At 42.1% G+C, this 17,370-nt stretch overlaps 1 protein-coding gene across 1 annotated transcript in view; it reads left to right on the plus strand.

The window, feature by feature from the left end:
* Window positions 1-17,370, plus strand: part of TRPM2 (transient receptor potential cation channel subfamily M member 2) — a 276,857-nt gene that overhangs the window by 183,534 nt on the left and 75,953 nt on the right. The window contains exons 19-23 of the mRNA XM_078656292.1: window positions 5,012-5,144; window positions 5,235-5,406; window positions 7,088-7,268; window positions 10,216-10,401; window positions 13,290-13,418. Of these exons, the coding sequence (XP_078512418.1) occupies window positions 5,012-5,144; window positions 5,235-5,406; window positions 7,088-7,268; window positions 10,216-10,401; window positions 13,290-13,418 (801 nt within the window). The remainder of the gene's footprint in view (window positions 1-5,011; window positions 5,145-5,234; window positions 5,407-7,087; window positions 7,269-10,215; window positions 10,402-13,289; window positions 13,419-17,370) is intronic.

Here is a 17,370-nt window from a genome sequence, read left to right on the forward strand (position 1 = left end):
ATACACATATATAACACACAAAATGGCTCGTAGACTTTAATGAGGTCACCTCCATTTTTAAACTTTGAACACCCTCCGAAAAGGAGTTTGTACTCTATTCTCCTTAATGGGATCACTCTCTTAAAGACTTTGTATGACCCGCAATTTTAAGTGAGGAGGTTTACAGCTGTGCTCTTACCACCGATAAGACCTTCTGCCAATCCCTACAGACAACCCTCTACCCTCCATAGTTGGTACAATATGGGACGATAAAACCTTAGAGTCATGCTTACAACCCCAGTGTGAGTTGTCAGGCTATGCACCCAACTCCCCACAGGTGCAAAACCCTGAGTAAGTGGCCAATCCCCTGCAGCACACATCCTCTGGCCTCAGGCCAGGACCTGCACTCAACCCCCCATGGGTGCTCAATCCTGCCCAGTTACCCAAACACTCCCACTGTGTACAGCCTTCAGCTGTGTCCACGGTGGGTTGACTCTGCACCCAACCCACTGCGGTCTACCAACAGCCACTGTGCATGGCCTATGGTCTGCACACTGGTGGCTGCCTGTTTTGTCTGGTTTATGACCAAGTAGTACCCATGACCTGATATATACATTTTTTAATTTTGGCTTAAAATTGGGTCCCTTATGATACCTTTCCCCCCACTTCATCGTGGCATTGAGGGCCTACCCTGCCACCTTATGTGGCAGCTGATTTTTTTTCTCCAGGGTTCGGAGAATAAGGGCATGATTTAGATCTTGGTGTACGGGTTACTCTGTTACAATGGGGACAGATATCCCATCCACCAAAATATAAAGGCCATTATATACTACAAGATTTATATTTTGGCACACAGGCTATCCATCCCCGTTTTGACGGAGTAACCCGTCTGCCAAGATCTAAATCTGGCCTTAAGTTTCCAAGTCCTGTATTAGCTCTCACAACATATTCTCCATGGTGTGGCTAGCCAATCAGGACCCGCTCATCCACTTTGAATGAGCCAATCAGAGCATACCTGGACACCAACTGTCCGGCTATCTCTAGATGTTTCCAGCATTAACTCCTTCATGGCCATCTAGAGCACCCTTTTAAATGCTAATTTCTCCAAATGGTGGAAGAGATTTATACCAAATGATAAAAGGCAAGCTTTCTGGGTAAAGTTTTAATTTGTTGCCAAATTTGATGTTATTCTATTCAGCCCTTTACTTTCATGCCAATAGTTTAGTAGCTGGAAGTGGGTGATTTAAAAAAATAATCAGAGAATATATTTCTCCCATTGACTTCTATTGAAGCAGAGGCAATTTCAGGCGGGAGACAGCTAAAATAAAGCCAATTTGTGCATCTGAAATTGGGAGTCTCCCACCAGAATCGGGTCTGTTGGCATGTATGCCTTTATTCTGTATTGGAGAGAAAAATCTCCTATGGAAATTAACATGAGAAAATGCACTTATGAGACACCCTCGCCCAGAAGCTTGAGGGTTCTGAGGGGAACTATTCATGAAGAAGTCCAGGTGGATGAACTTTCTTCTGGAAAGTTTTGTAAAGATCCGTAAAATTGTGTCAAAGTTATAAAGAAACGAAAACGATTTTACTATGGAAACTCTGACCTAAATGTAACTAGAACCAATCAAGAAAAGGGGTTGTAAGAAGTTTATTTATGAGTTCACTCTACTCCCTATGGCATGAAATTCCTATGACCAATGGAGAGAGAACTCTTACTGTTTAAGCCTCTCTAAAATTCCCAGTAGGGGTATCCCTGTTTGTTGAAAAGTCCCCTCACAGAGTAGAATCATTAGTGGCATGCATCATCCTCGGGTCCTCATACATGATACCTAGCGTATCTGGGTGTGCATCACGCTGAGGGTTAGCGGAGCTTTTCGTTTTCTTGGAGAGAGATTCCTATCTAAAATTGCCTGCAGGTATCCTGTACCATATCCTATTTATTTTTGGATCCTTAGGCAAGGTTGAAAACAAAGGTGTGATGTCAATGGTATGCCAGTTGAACTTAAAGCAACAAAATAACTGATAAAGATACTGCATGTGCACTTGTGTGATTTTCACCATTATAGACGTAGGTATGATCACAAGTACACTTGTCCAAAAAATTGCAAACAGTAGTTACGTTTCTCTTTTTGAAATGGCAAGTTATTCACTGAGGTAGTATTTCAGCATGGTTTGTAACATATGTTACGTGAATAACAAAAGTAGTGTGAATTAGTTTGATTGACCAAATTAATTAACTACACAAATAGTATTTAGTTTTACATGCACGCCAGTTAGCGATCTGACTATATATTTCAGATCCTGAAGAAAGTAATCTGATCTTACTGACGATTACATATCACAGAAGGGAAACAGCAAATACCACGACCGCCGAACAACGGGTTGCCTTTGCAACGCAGACGGAACAACAAATGCGCCTGAATCACGTATTCCATTTACAATGCAAGTCATTACAACGACATGCGTTAGGTAAAGCAGAGGTGGACTTTAAAGTCCACAGCTTTCCCTACTGTTGTGGGGACAGGATTTGGAATAGTAAATTATATTATTCCAAAGTCCAGCGCCCCCCTAAGGCAAGTCGTCATAACGACTTGCGCTGTAAATGGAATGTGTGGTTCAGACGCATTCGTTGTTCCGTCCGCATTGTTAAGGAACACATGGGAAAGTAAAGCGTGGTTGTGTCATACAGACATCACAGAAACACGTAGACCCATTGAGGCAGGAGTCCATTCACAGCCCATTGGCATCACACATAAAATAACTTCTCCAAAGCTTAAAGCTGAGGTATAGCTGAGGAAGGTAGAAAGATTTTTAAAAACGTAGAAATCCAATGGAAAAGCACTGTCGTTTAAAAACCATAAACTCTGAAATTAACCAGTTATATGTAACTCACAATTATGACATGAACCGCCTTGGATTTCAGATGTCATCAGTGATGTAAAATATGATGTTATAAGCAGTGCATTAGAGTGGTGCAAAATATACATATATCAGGAGGCAAAACTTGTTTTGAGGTTTCACCCATCAAGCTGAAGCGTGCTTCATGTGGTGATGACACAATTTGCTGCATTTGCCGAACATTCAGTTCACTATATGTGTTTCTATGGTGTACAGTGGTAGCATTATGAATTTAAATGAAATTAAATGAATTCGTACTTGTATAGCGCACTTATACCCTTAGGTGTCTTGGCGCTGTACGCATACCGCTGTGGAACCCTTCCTGGCTTTTCCCTGTGAAATGCCCTCTCCTGGGCACCCCCAAGGTGAAGCCAGGCATCCCAGCGCTGTTGGGGGCGTTGTGGAGATTAAGCAAGCTATTGCCCAGAGTGGGACCCATGATTAGATTAGGCACCGAGGCGAGAATTATCAGGTCCGAGGAAATTGAGCCCAAGACTCGCCGAGGTGGGAATTGAACCCTGGTCCCGGGCCAGTCCTCTGCATCAGGGTCGGTCTGCCGCTCTAACCATTGAGCCACACTTCTCCACATTATTATCTATGTCATTCTTCCTTGTTGTGTAATGCACCTTAAGAAGTAAAGTTCAGGTATCCTGGGTACTCAAAGTCGTGCATATTCATGACCTTAGTTGACCTATCAGAATTGCATAATAATGTGAATTGAAATCCTGATTCTGCACATTTGCATTGTTTGGCAACACTGTGGCTACATACTGCATTTCACTTTCAGCCGAATGTGCCAAAGTACTTTCAGGCAGACACACCGTTCCGGCATCCATTTCCACACTTGCTGACAAACAATTGTGGGGGTGTTTTGCAGCATGCCATGGACCAGTTTAAGGATGAGTGCTTGCCTATCTCATCATGGTTAGTCTATGGTTTGAGAGCCTGAACATTCCAAATTAACTGTCCAAGAGCCAATCAGAATATACTGTTCATTGTAACTATACAACCCTAAAGCTAAATACAGTGAACATGCATCTGTAAGAGGTCAGTCAAAATTATGTGTAGTAGTCCATGGAAAGAGGTTGTGGTAGGTAGGTGAACACACAGCAGTTTAAAAAGAAGCGACTGCATTAAATGCTGCATCCTCACTGCACACAAGATGAAGCCACACAATAGGGAATTTGTATGTACTTGCCTTGTAGAAGATGCTTCCAGGAGAGCCAGTGGGCCGCCTCCTTTGGACTCTACACAATAGAACATTGACAGGAGCCAGGAGGAGCAGTGCTTCATAAATTCTAGGAATGTATCACTATCTAAATCTCCAGGAGAGGTACATACAATAGTTGTGATCAGTCAGTCTGAGTTAAAAATCGGTACCTTGTCATTTCATGTCTTTTATTAAACCTCTTATCGTGCTGAACAAAATATATAAAAATAGCTGACTGTGGAGATTGTCCTTCAAATCTCCATCCTGGTTTCATGGAGGAGTATCATTGATACCGCTTGTAACAGTAGTCGTCAGTTGCCATCGGATGGCCTTTTTTTGTATCTCTGTGCACTCGTACTCATCGTAAAGTTTTCTTCCAAGAGGGTTAGCTTGCCCATCAATATTGCCACTTCCAAGTACTACAGTTGGCTCCACAATCAGAAACACATTTCTTTTGGAAAATATGCTATTTCAGGCTGCCACTCATAGTGTGTGTTGCATTAGGACAACCAATAACGCTGCAAGATGGTGTATTCTTATTGAATGCTGTGTGTGGATTGCATCTGTTTTGTTTGTAACACTTGGCTGTGGTTGGGATTGGCATGCTTGGAGTGATGAGGCACATAAAAACTGACGTGTCTGCTTTCAGTAACAAACTCTCCAAGGATGTGCAATCACAAGCTGATAATCCTACCAAAAACTGCAGAATACTGAGCATTTGATTCATGACAGCCCATCATATGGCTTAGTTATTTGCAGCAAAATTGCAGTAATGGCTTGTGTGTTGCATGCATGCTGCACTTGCATCTCCTTGGCTCATGTGCGGTCATGTTAAAGAGCTGAGACTTTCCTGACCACACCATGTTATTCTGTAACAGAGTTCAGCAATGAGTAACAAGGATTGTTTTTTCCATTTGTCAGATTCTTCTCACTCACCTTCTATGCGGGCAGAATCTTACTATCTCTGGATTTTATCATATTTTGTGTCCGCCTCATGCACATTTTTACCATCAGCAAGGTCCTGGGGCCAAAGATAATCATGATGCAGCGCATGGTAAGCAGCCAGTGAAGTGCATGCATAAACTGAGGTCTGATCTTGTTCAACCAAGTTCATGTTAACCTTCCATGTATTTCTGGCCGGCAGATGAAGGACATCTTCTTCTTCCTCTTCCTGTTGGCGGTTTGGATTGTGTCATATGGCGTGGCCAAGCAGGCCATTCTGGTCCACAACGAGGATCGCCTGGACTGGATCTTGCGTAATGTGATTTATCAGCCATACCTCATCCTCTTTGGACAGATCCCAATGGACGTTGAACGTAAGTACTTAAAGACTAGTCTAGCTCCACCAGTCTCTTGCTTCACAGTGCCTTCACCTTGGGTAATGGGTCTTTGCTTCAGGAAGCGCCGACCCGAACCTCACTGTTGGGCATTCTGTCCTCTTTGATGCGCATGCTTGTATTGTGGTGCGCCAAGTGTTTTGGAATTGGTAGGTGTCCCACCACGTTTGAGGGCAGGTGCTGGGACAGGGGTGAGCTGTTCATGGTATTTTATGTCTGGATGAATTCTGTGTTTTTAGATAGTGCATGCTGGAAACTGATTTGTTTTGCTATTATTGTGATAGGGTAAGCCTCAATCACTGAGCATGGGTTCTGTTGATTGAGCATTGAACAATTCCTCATAATGAAGCAGAAATCTTGAAACTCCATCTAAAATATGACTTGTGAGAGACTGAGAGAAAGGCTTAGCTCTGAGTGAATGGAAGAGCCTGCCAGGCAGGTTTGCCTGTTTATGTGAGAAGTAAGTTGCTGATATCTGTGGTCCAATGGGTGATAGATTTGTGAAATAACCCACTATTTGTTCATGAATATAAAATCCTCTTTAAATGCAAGTTTGCCTTGATGAATGCTTAAACATTTTGCTCCAGGTAATTTTAGCGTGCTTGGTGCAGTGCATTAACACTGCACCAAGAGTTATTCTGGGTGTGTTTGTGTGTGTGCACATGTGCGTGTGTGGATGGTTGTGTGTGACGCATGCATGTGTGTTAGCATGTAGCGATGTTAGTCTATGCGGATGTCAGTCTGTTAGTGTGTACGTTCATGCGTGTATGAGTGTGTGTGAGCAGACACTTGTGCGTTAGTAAGTGAGGACAAATAAAGGGTCCAGGCTCCAATCAGCCAGACTGAGCCTAATATATCAAAACCACAAGAAAATGCCAGTACTGGAATGATATTTGCCGCTTTAGAGTTACTTTGGTCCTGACGAGAGCCCCCTAAGGAGTGGGCTCAAAACGCGTCGACCTTGCGTGTTGTTTACCAAACAATCTTAGGCAATAGCTAATGGCTGCTTTTGTGCATTTTGAATTGTTCTGATGCATGTAAAAATGTGTTATCACTATTTTGTATTGTGCACTATAAAGGATTATTGGTTATAAATAGGTGATGTTTGGTGTTTATCCCTGGTATAAGACTTAGATGTAAACGATTTGTTTAGCCAGGTTGTGATATACATTGTGGTTGTGTGCTTGGAGTTGAGTATGGGTTATAAATGGGTAATGAATGTGAGATGTGAGCAGGAAGTAGGAGGGATGGAGTGATTGATGTGATTTTGTATTTAATATTAGTACGGTTGGATATTTTATAATGTTTATTGTCCTCTTTTTTGATAAAGCTTGTTGGTATATTCAAAAAAAGTAATATTTTTGATCCCCCAATAAATGAAAAATTGTGTGAATAAAATTCAAATTAAGTAAAAGGCCGCCTATTGTTGCCATAGATTTGTTCTAGGCACCACTGAAGTAAAATTGTAATGGATTATCAGTACTGGCATTTTCTTGTGGTTTTAGTGTGTGAGGCGCACAACGTTTGTTCATGTGTATTAATGTTTGTTAAATGGGTGTCTATATGGTCTTGTGTTCTGATTCATGCCTTTGGGCACTCCTGTGTATTTTTGAATGTGTAATGTAAAGTCGTTTTTAACAGAATGTCTTGTATTTATAAGATTCGAGTTTTGATGTAACCAAATGTACAATTAATGGAACCAACAAGAACTTGCCAAAATGCGCCTATGCCGATGACTTGGGCAACCCGCTCTTCCCTGAGTGGCTGACTATTATTTTACTCTGCTTCTACCTACTATTCGCCAACATCCTGATTATGAACCTTCTCATCGCCATGTTCAGGTGAGTCAGGGGGTTTCTTTTCTTGTCAGGGACCCTTTCTCTTTCTCACAATGCAAATTTTGTCTTTGTCTTTCTTTGTGGCTCGTGACCACAAATCCAAGACCCCAGACCTTACTGGTTAACCCTGTGAGTTTTCTGACTTCCCCTAGTTTCCTGGGTTTCTCTGCCAACCAAACATCTTGACTGTGAATGACCAGTTCCAACATTTGCACCTCTGAAATTTGATACCCCCTGGGGAGATTGATCGGGATGGCTTTTTCACCTACACCCAGCCCTCATGCATAGACCTAGACCAGAAGAGCCCCTAACTGGTCACCCTTGTGACTAGTCCTAGTTCACAAGCATGTTCACCATAACTATCAGATCCCTGGTAACCCAACTAACTAGATACCTAAACACTATTGAAATGACCTTTGGTATTGTAAATAACTTTTGGGACTCGGGCCGAATCCTTTTCCCAGACTGATTTGTCAGGCCTTATTGGTTTTAGGACCACATCATGGGGAAACTCAATGATGGAGGCTCAAATCCACAGAGGTGTGTCCAGCTTTAACCCTAGGCCTTCACAAGACCATGGCAGAATGAAAATACATCTGGCCCAATTTACAAATGTAAAGTTATGCCCAAGTCTAACTTAGACCAAAACACTAACTTTAATACTTTTCTGTGCTCACAAAGGTAAGTTTCCACGAGTAAAGTTACACTTTTGGTCTAAGTTAGACTTTCGGTCTAACTTTACCTTTGTGAATACCGAAAAGTAGTAAAGTTAGACTTTTGGTCTACACTTAGACTTTCGGTCTAACTTTACCTTAGTGAATACCTGAAAAGGAGAAAAGTTTGACTTTTGGTCTAAGTTAGACTTTTGGTCTAAATTTACCTTTATGAATACCTGAAAAGTAGTAAAGTTTGACTTTTGGTGTAAGTTAAACTTTTGGTCTAACTTTACCTTTGTGAATACCGAAAAGTAGTAAAGTTGGACTTTTGGTCTAAACTTAGACTTTTGGTCTAACTTTACCTTAAAGAATACCTGAAAAGTAGAAAAGTTTGACTTTTGATCTAAGTTAGGCTTTTGGTCTAAATGTACCTTTATGAATACCTGAAAAGTAGTAAAGTTTGACTTTTGGTCTAAGTTAAACTTTTGGTCTAACTTTACCTTTGTGAATACCGAAAAGTAGTAAAGTTAGACTTTTGGTCTAACTTTACCTTTGTGAATAGCTGAAAAGTAGTAAAGTTAGACTTTTGGTCTAACTTAGACTTTTGGTCTAACTTTACCTTTATGAATACCTGAAAAGTAGTAAAGATTGACTTTTGGTCTAAGTTAGACTTTTGGTTTAACTTTACCTTTGTGAATCGGGCCCATGATATCCAATCAGATGCATTGTATCTTCCTCTTGGATACCTCTTCTCTACGACTGCAGTTTGACACCTAAACTAGACCCTCAAGCCAACCACTGATGTGAGGAGTCAAAGTGTCAAGCCAGTTTGATGCTTGCCCATATAATCACATTGTTAATCGGGTGTTATGTTATGGGTTTATCTAGCGCCAATCTTTTAAGGATTATTATAATGCTTGGGTTGTTTCTCAGCTTGAAGTGATAAACATTCTGTTTTTTGTGAGCGTCATAATTTTTATTGTTCTTCTGCCAACCTATAAGTAAAGATTTATTTGTTTGCTAAGTAACATCTCTGTCATAACATTGTTTTGTGCTATTTCCTGCCATGTGGTGCCTTACTGACTACATTTGTAACATGCACACTTCGCCTTAGGGTCTCTTGGTAACCCACCATCTCCTCTTGAGTAGGCGTAGAGAGTAAAGCACCCAAAGAGAGTCAATTAATCAATTATTTATAGAGTGTGGCAACTCACCCATTTGGTGAGGACACTATTCACTGGTGGTTCCATGACGTGGAGACGATTTCCCCCTTCCTATCACTGTTCTCTGTTTTCACCTGGATATGGATGGAGCGAACAAGAGCTCACCTCAGATGAAGGTAGCAGTTGTGCCGTGGGAGGGCTAGTTGCAGGTGAGCCCTCTCATAAGCACAGGTGGGCTCTTGCTTTCTGAGGGGAGGTCTAACTTCTGGCAGGTTGTCTCTTGCTGGCGAGGACTAGGTGCTGCAGGTACTTGAGGTTCCAAATTGCTTTTTGTGTGGAGCTTTGCAAAAACTTGTCCGGTCCATTGGGGACCTGGAAATACATTTCATGAGTCCGCAAATGTGCGCAGGAGGGTGGAAGTCAGTATGGTAAATATCTTGTGCCTACTTTAAGATTCAATGTTTGTGATTTAGTGAAATCACTTTCTGGAGTCAGAGTGAACCTAAGAGCACTTGCACCTTTTTATAATTTCAATTAAAGGTTGGCTTTATTCAGAGTGAATGTCTGGTGAGAAATTAAGACTTTGTGTACAGTGCCCAATGTCCAGGACCAGATTTTGTGTGAGAATTCCATATGGATGAAAACAACCCACAAAATGACAGTAATGCAGAAAATAAAAGAGTGTGAGTGAGAAAGAATGTATAACAGAACATGGATAATTGAATGGCCTCTAGGAGCTTTCATGCTGAGCAGAAGAATATAGGTATGTATATCAAATCTACTACCTGGAGATATAGTTTGTTCTGAGAACTGCACAATAAGTAAGTCTTTGGGAGATAAAGCAATTTTTCAAGTTTCATCAAAATGTTTTTGATTGGAGAATGCAAGTTTGCAGTGTGGCCACTAGATCACATCACATCTTAACTGGAACCCTTGAGGGTAACCTAGCAGTTCATCCAAGAGAAGATTAGGGCTGAGCCCCTAAGGTTTTTGATGATTGAGAGCTTTGAAAAAATTAAGTGTTGTAGCAGAAAGTGACAGAGAGGCTTGTCTCTGCTTCTCGAATGACCTTGATCTTAGGACTATGAGATGTGCATGAAAAGGTGTGACAAACTTACATTCGTCCCTCAGCTATACCTTTGCAGAGGTCCAAGACCACACGGATCAGATCTGGAAGTTTCAGCGCCACGACCTGATCGAGGAGTACAACAACCGACCCCCCGCGCCACCACCCTTTATCCTCCTCAGCCTCCTGCACTTCCTTGTGAAATACGTCATATTACGGAGACCAGCACGAGGGCAAAAGCAACTCAGTGAGTACTGCTACAAGCCCTTCATAGCTGTAAAAGTGTGATTGTTGTATCTTCAGGGCTTTTGACTCGCAGATCAAGGGGTCTTTGATCTTCACATTAAATAGTCTGTCCTGAAGATGGTCTCATAGAGGCACTTGAGAAGAGACTGAAACGTCGACGTCCTAACCCAATTTTCTTTTAATTTTGTTATGATTTAATGTGGGAGATTTTGTTTTTATGTTTAGGACAGTCCCCATACTTTATACTATTTGAAATGGATTAATGTGCATTGATAACTAGCGAAAGCTAACTGTGAAGGACTTTTCAGTTCTGTTATCAATAATTTTGAAGTACTGTTTTGAACCCCTAATGAAACTATCATTCTTTGAGTGAAATACAACAAATTAAAAAATACACCCAGTTGTGTTGATTGATTTCTTTCTTTAATTATATAGACCATTGTGCTCCAAATTGGTTTCTCTGTGTCATGATTAGATATCTCACAAGCAATTAAGAGAATTCTATCTAAATATACTTTCTAATACAGCCCTTGTAGGCACCGGTTACCAGACAATTATTCACCCACGCCCACAGGGTATACTGGGTCGCCCGTTTCTATATGAATACATAGGAGAACTCAGCACAACGTAAAACAGTAGATGAATACTTAACAAGTGAAGAATAACTTATGCATTAGAGGTGTTTGTGAAAAAACATATCACACACAAAGCACTCATCACAAGTGAAGAACATCACAAAGGGGCACCTCTCACATCTGAAAACTGTCACACAAGGCAGTACTCATCACTTGTGATCAACATGTCACAAATGAGTGCGCTGGACATGCGAAAACCATATCACATAGGCACGTTCAGCCCATGTAAAGAAATCTGAATGCGCAACCCCAAGCGATGTCTGGTGACTGAGTGTTTTGCAAACCTTCTACTCATCAGCTTTTGTTGTTTCAGTGTGACGTCCTAAGTGCAACATATATACCCAGACCAGGGTTCCATCCTACTCTGTCATAGGATCCAACCTGAATCTCAGTCATGAGGCCCAAAAAAGCTCTAAGCGACCCGCAGTTGTGTATGTTCTCATCCAGAGAGGACCTTGGCGTAGCACTTTGGGCTGGACTGTTCCTTCTGGAGCAGGACCAAGCTTGATTTGCATATGGTTACTCCCATCTAGAGTGGTGCAATGGGCATCCATGCTGCCTTTCATGGATGAGGCCTGAAAGACCGAAACCCATCCAGGATTGCTTTTGTTCCCACTGAGAGGGCACATGGCCTGGACTATTGGAGCAGGACCAAGGCTGATTTTCATATTGCCGGTTCCTATCTGAAGTGGCAAGGCAGGCAAAAAACACTGACTGGCATGCAGCCCTTAGTGACTGGCAGTGCGTGAGAAAGGAGAAGGAGGTCCCAGTGCTAAAGGCCCTGTGATGGCTTGGGGGGGAGGAGGGAGTCTTGATCCTTTAAGCCTGTGAGATGTTTTAACATACAGTGTCTCCTAGCTTGGCGCCAGGTGCAGTCGTATGATTATGCCATCTTATTACAGATGCAGTTACAACGCATACAATTACAACGTGGTTGTTACAATGACTGCCTTGTAAGAACGCATACCATTACACTGCAAGTTAGAAGCACGACTTGCTCCTGGGGGGGGCGCTGGATGTTGGAATAGTATAATTTACTATTCCAACTCCAGTCTGTGCAACAGTAGGGAAGGTGTTGGATTTTAAATCCAACACCTTCTGACCCCTTCGCAAGTTGTTGTTCTGACTTGTGGAGTAATGGTATGCATTGTTACAACGAGAACGTTTGCTTGTGGTTTTCCGGATTAGTGGTAAACGATATTTACCAGTAACATGCCATCTTATCAGGTCTAGAAAGATATGAACAGAGTTTCAAAGAAGTGAGGTATGTGTGGGAGGAAATTGGCGGCCTCAGGGAAAAAGAATCAGCAGGCCTTTTAAAACTGACTCTCAATGTCAAGAGGCCTGGATGGAGGCGATGAGCATCAGTCCAAGAAGTGGAGGGGAAGAAAGAGAGGAAGGTGGGGATGCTGGACATCTGATTGAAGGAGGAAGGAGGGATACTAAAGCTGAGGGGTTCTACCACTTTTTTGCCTCAGATAAGCAAGAATGGAACACCTCTTTAAAGCTGTATTTGGCACAGTGGTCTTGAATGTGTGGGGGGGTGGGCGAGGGGTAAAGACACCCTCTCCCTTTGGGGAGGCCCCAGGGATGGGAGAAAGGCTCATTAGACTCTCCCAAGTGGACCCACTCCCACGCTACCCACCTGAGTGTTAGCAAAGTGACAACTGGCAGTACTTTCATAAGCAATGGAGGAACTACATTTATTTCCTCCTCAAGCAAGCTTCGACCCCCCCACCCTTCCTCCCTAATTTGGACCAACTATGAGGCGAACCACTTCTACATTTTTCATTATGTGCTGGTACAATTATCATTAAAGGTAGTACCATTACCTTGAAAATGGTAGTGGTCCAGTGAATGAAAAAGAAGGCCAGGAGACTGGTAGGTCCAGGGAGACTAGCAGTGGGCAAGGTAAAAACACAAACGCGTCACTTAGAGACCTAGGCGGCCAGGGACTGGGATATGAATAGAATAGGATGAGAGAGAGGCTGGCTAATTTGATAAGCATATCACGGAGGTGTTTTAGCACCAGACTGTGCTGGATGAATTGATTATTGAATGGACAGAGATTGTGTCAATGTGATGATGTTGTCATAGCACGATTTATAGATCTTTCTTGCTACTATAAATGATTGCTGGGTCTGAATGCCATATTTTAGGGTTGCAGAGAGTTTTATGAAGGCATGTGACTTTTACAGGCTATCACATACCTCATGCGCTACAGATTCTCAACCTTTCCCATCTTGTTCGACAGTGAGAATGATGGATGAGAGTGAGGCCGCAGCTCTCCTGTCCTGGGAGTCCTACATGCAGGAAAACTACCTCCAGAACCAGCAGTATGAGCAGAACCAAAGCACAGACCAGAAGATCCGCGACACCTCTGACAAGTAAGAGACGCCTTCTGAATCTCTCAGCAAACCAGCTACTGTAGCAGCAACGCTTTATTAGCAAAGTCCAGGGCTCAAGTCCAGGCTGACATGTCTCTCCATCAAACACTCAAGGCTTTGCGACAATATTAAGCGCAAGCAGGGCACGCTTTTTGGTTTTAATTCAGATTTTGACTTCACCACAATGTTACATGCAACATAGTATCTCCACACACCCTCTCAAACCCACTCTTCCCTGAAAACCTCTTGCGGTGAACTACTACCTGCAATATATAATCTAACATGTGGAGAACATTCATAAGAAAAAGAGGTCACAGGTTCTGTCAAACTCACTTCTCTATAGTCTTTGGACATATGACAGACACAGTCCTCATTTACGTATGAATCTCTTCACAGAACACTAAAGTGTTTGTATTATCTCTTCCAGTGGAAGAATTACCCAAATCCTCTTGGACTGATGATAAATCTTTTTGGCTTTGCGGGCATCCATCAGCGGGCCACTTCCAGCCTTGCTACCAGCAGAAGTTCATTACATAACATGCCATACCCAATGCCTTGTCTTCCTCTGGGTGGCCTTCCAGCAAGAGAATAAGTGAATCCTCTGGGGTGGCATCCCCTGTTCTCTCTCCCACCAGTTTACTGACCTCGCTCCAGAACGGAACTATTTTTCTGACATAACCACCAATAGAGGAGGAGGAGGTCTCCTCTTTTCCCGCATACCCTCCAACAGTCTTCTGACCTTCAATGTATTGTTCCTTCATATTAACTAGTGTATAACACCACCTGTAACTTTTTAGTTGACTTCCCTCTATTAAACAGAAGTGTTAGAAATAAGTGAACTGTTGTGCAACAATTCTCCCTCCTTGTCATATCCCTCCCCAAATCTTGATCCCAAACACCTCTCAATTATTCAGTGTCCTGGGCAGGTCCACATTCTACATATATTATGAAGAGTTTGGAAATCAAACCTTTAGGTCCTCTGAGGCTGCTATTGCCCACTTCAGAATCCGAATACCCTTGTCTCATCCACTTAACTTTTATTTAAAAAAACAGTGCTGAAATTGCTAATGCTAAGGCATTTCCATTTCCTCCAGTCCAAATTATTTAGTTTTTTGAATGACATGATGTTACTTTTCTCAAATAAGTCTGCAGTGATACAGGAACCTCTCGCTTCCATGTTACGAAAGTCACCACTTACTGTGGTGGTGTGGATCGAAAATTCATTGTAATCAGGGGGCTAGACAAGTAGTTCTGCTGGTGGAGACTACACTGTACCCTAGCTTATAAATCGTTTAAGCAAGGAGTTGAGATGTACTGCTGTTGGCAAATGTTGTTTAAACATCCAACTATCGACTACAATGTTTGCCCGACAACAAACAATTTCATCAAAACCCATTTTGTTTCCAAGACCCTCACCCAAGCAATCTTCATATACGTGCATGTAGCTGGATTGCCCTACAGTATGCTGGCATATCAGGGCATGCCAACCTACATGAAACCCTGAGAGGCATAATTATTCTCGCGTTTTCCCCGCTCCATATGAATTTTATATAGGTCCTTCCATATGGGATGCAGAACCTCATTCAGAACCACCAACGGAGGCATTTGAAAACAGTATTAACAATTCTGTGAGAATTACCATCTTCAAACTCGCTCTTCTCCCCAACCATTACATACAAAGAGTGACCCCGTACCTGCTATCAACCGTTTCTATTGCCTTTAAGTGCACCAGGTTGTTTGCCGGCAACAACAGTGAAGGTCTCTTGTCGGTATGATGCCCAAATTGGAAACCTTCCCTTGCCCAAGAAAATCCCATTATATTTTGTATCTGCTCAATTTCCACTGCAGTCATATTAAGACCCATCAATTTTTTTAAAGTCATTTTTTTCCCTGAACACATCTAGCTTGTTGTACTTGGTGCCTGACAGGGGCGTCCTTGTAGCATATGTATACTCGCATCAGCAAATATTCTCAACTTGTATTCCTTGCCCATCCGCAAAAAAAGACCTCTGGTCATTGTCTCCTCGGATCCTATCCATCAGCAGGTCTGTACCAATGTCACATGGTGAAGGTGGGAACCCCTACCTGGTCCCTCTATGAGGTATGAAAGAGTCTGAGAACACCCCATACCTGGTGTAATACAATTAGCAGTTATCCTTTAGCAAATCCTTTTCCTCCAATCCTACATTTATTAGCACATTTTCTATGTATTACCGATCAATACAGTAAAATCCTTTTCAACGTCTAAAGAGACCAACAAAGCCTCTTTTCACACGACCTGGTAAATAAATGCAAATATATTTTAGTGTTACTCCATGCCTTCCTTCCATGAAATAAGTCTGCCTGGTCTGAATACATTAGGTAAGGTACAAATAGGGCATGTTTGAGGAAGGAGTCAATGCAGTTTATTTTATTTGCTGGATGAAGTGTAGTGGAACCCAACTAGACCCGACAATCATAGGAGTTAGATGGTGAATAAAGTGTAGTGGAACACAACTAGACCCGAAAATCTTAGGGGTTAGATGCAGTGGGGGCTGGTGGAATTTGATTCATCGTATGCGAGCGAGCGTGCTGGACGGCAGTAAGGGAGGTTTCGGGGGGGGGGGGGTTCTCCCCGTAAATAATTTTTTTTAAAATTGCCATCTTTTTGGTGCGATTTTCCGCACTATTTCTGTGATAAATTGACTAAAAATTCAGTTCTTCTAGGCATTCATAAAAGAAAACTCATACATTATTTCAGAGAATTTCTGGGTTGCCAAGCAAGTCTGACTTCTAAAGAGGGCTAGGGTACTAAGCAAGACTACTTTGGGTCTAACCTTTCCAATAGAAAACACTAGTTAGTGATGTGAACAAGTTCACTTGAAAAATCTGGGGTCTAGGGAGAATCCCTCTCCTGAGAAAGAGATTTAAAAAAGATTGGCAAACGGTGCATTTTAAAGCAAATGAATGCAGCGAGAAAGCAAGGCTTATTAAGCAGTATGAAGGTATAGTCTTGAAATATTAAACACATTAAAAACTGCCCCGTATCTTCTTGCATTCATTTGTTCAAAAGTTACTGTAACATGTAAATTGTTCTGCATGACAACTTTAGCCCTTTAAAATGTATGCTTGCGAAGTGTCTTGCACTGCACGCAGCATTAACTTTGGAAAATATGCTCTAACCAGACTTCAGGAAGCACCCAGAGTTTCTGGCTGTAACCAGTCATATAGAAATATGTGCAGACAGGTCTTTAAGTGAGATGAAAAAAATGGGTGCTCCCTATAATGGAACCTTCCAAATGCATTTCTGTGATTCCCATAGTGTGCCATCAGACCGGTATTTTGGTTTCTCTCTGAGATGAAATTTTATCCAGATAAATGGCTCAGCATCTGACATACACCTAAAGCCTATCAGTATGATTGGCCTTGTCACTGGGTGTTAGCTGTTTAAGATAAGTGCATAACAACAATGATTTCTTATAAGTAATTAACATCGAAAATGTTAATTACTCCGAAATAGTGAGTCTGTGAATTAAATAGCATTGAGGCCTGTGGAAGGAGTTTTGGCCTTCAATTATGTGTGCTTTATGTTAGATATGTGGCCTGTTTTTCTCTGCATGTCTTGTCCATCTGCACATCTTCAACCGCCCCTCTTTCCTCTTCAGCATCCTCTTTTCACTCTTCCCTGAATGCCCTTCCTCACATCTGTCATTGCACTGCTCCAACATGCACTGCACTCCCTCAAATGTAAGCATAACTCAAGTCCTCCCCTAAAATCAGTGGAATCACAATTTTAGTCTGAGAAACTGTTTTCGTGTCTCTCGACTGGGGAATGAAGGCAAGCATGAACTAGCCTAGCCCATCACAAATATGTTCAATAAATAGGCGGCATAATTCCTGAGAGGAGGTGAAGGGGAAAAAGTGATAGTGTTGAGTGATAAGACATTCGGGGCTTTGAAGCTCTCCCCCGGGG

This window comes from Lissotriton helveticus, chromosome 8 (genome assembly GCF_964261635.1).
Source record: "Lissotriton helveticus chromosome 8, aLisHel1.1, whole genome shotgun sequence".
Taxonomy (NCBI): Eukaryota; Metazoa; Chordata; class Amphibia; order Caudata; family Salamandridae; genus Lissotriton; species Lissotriton helveticus.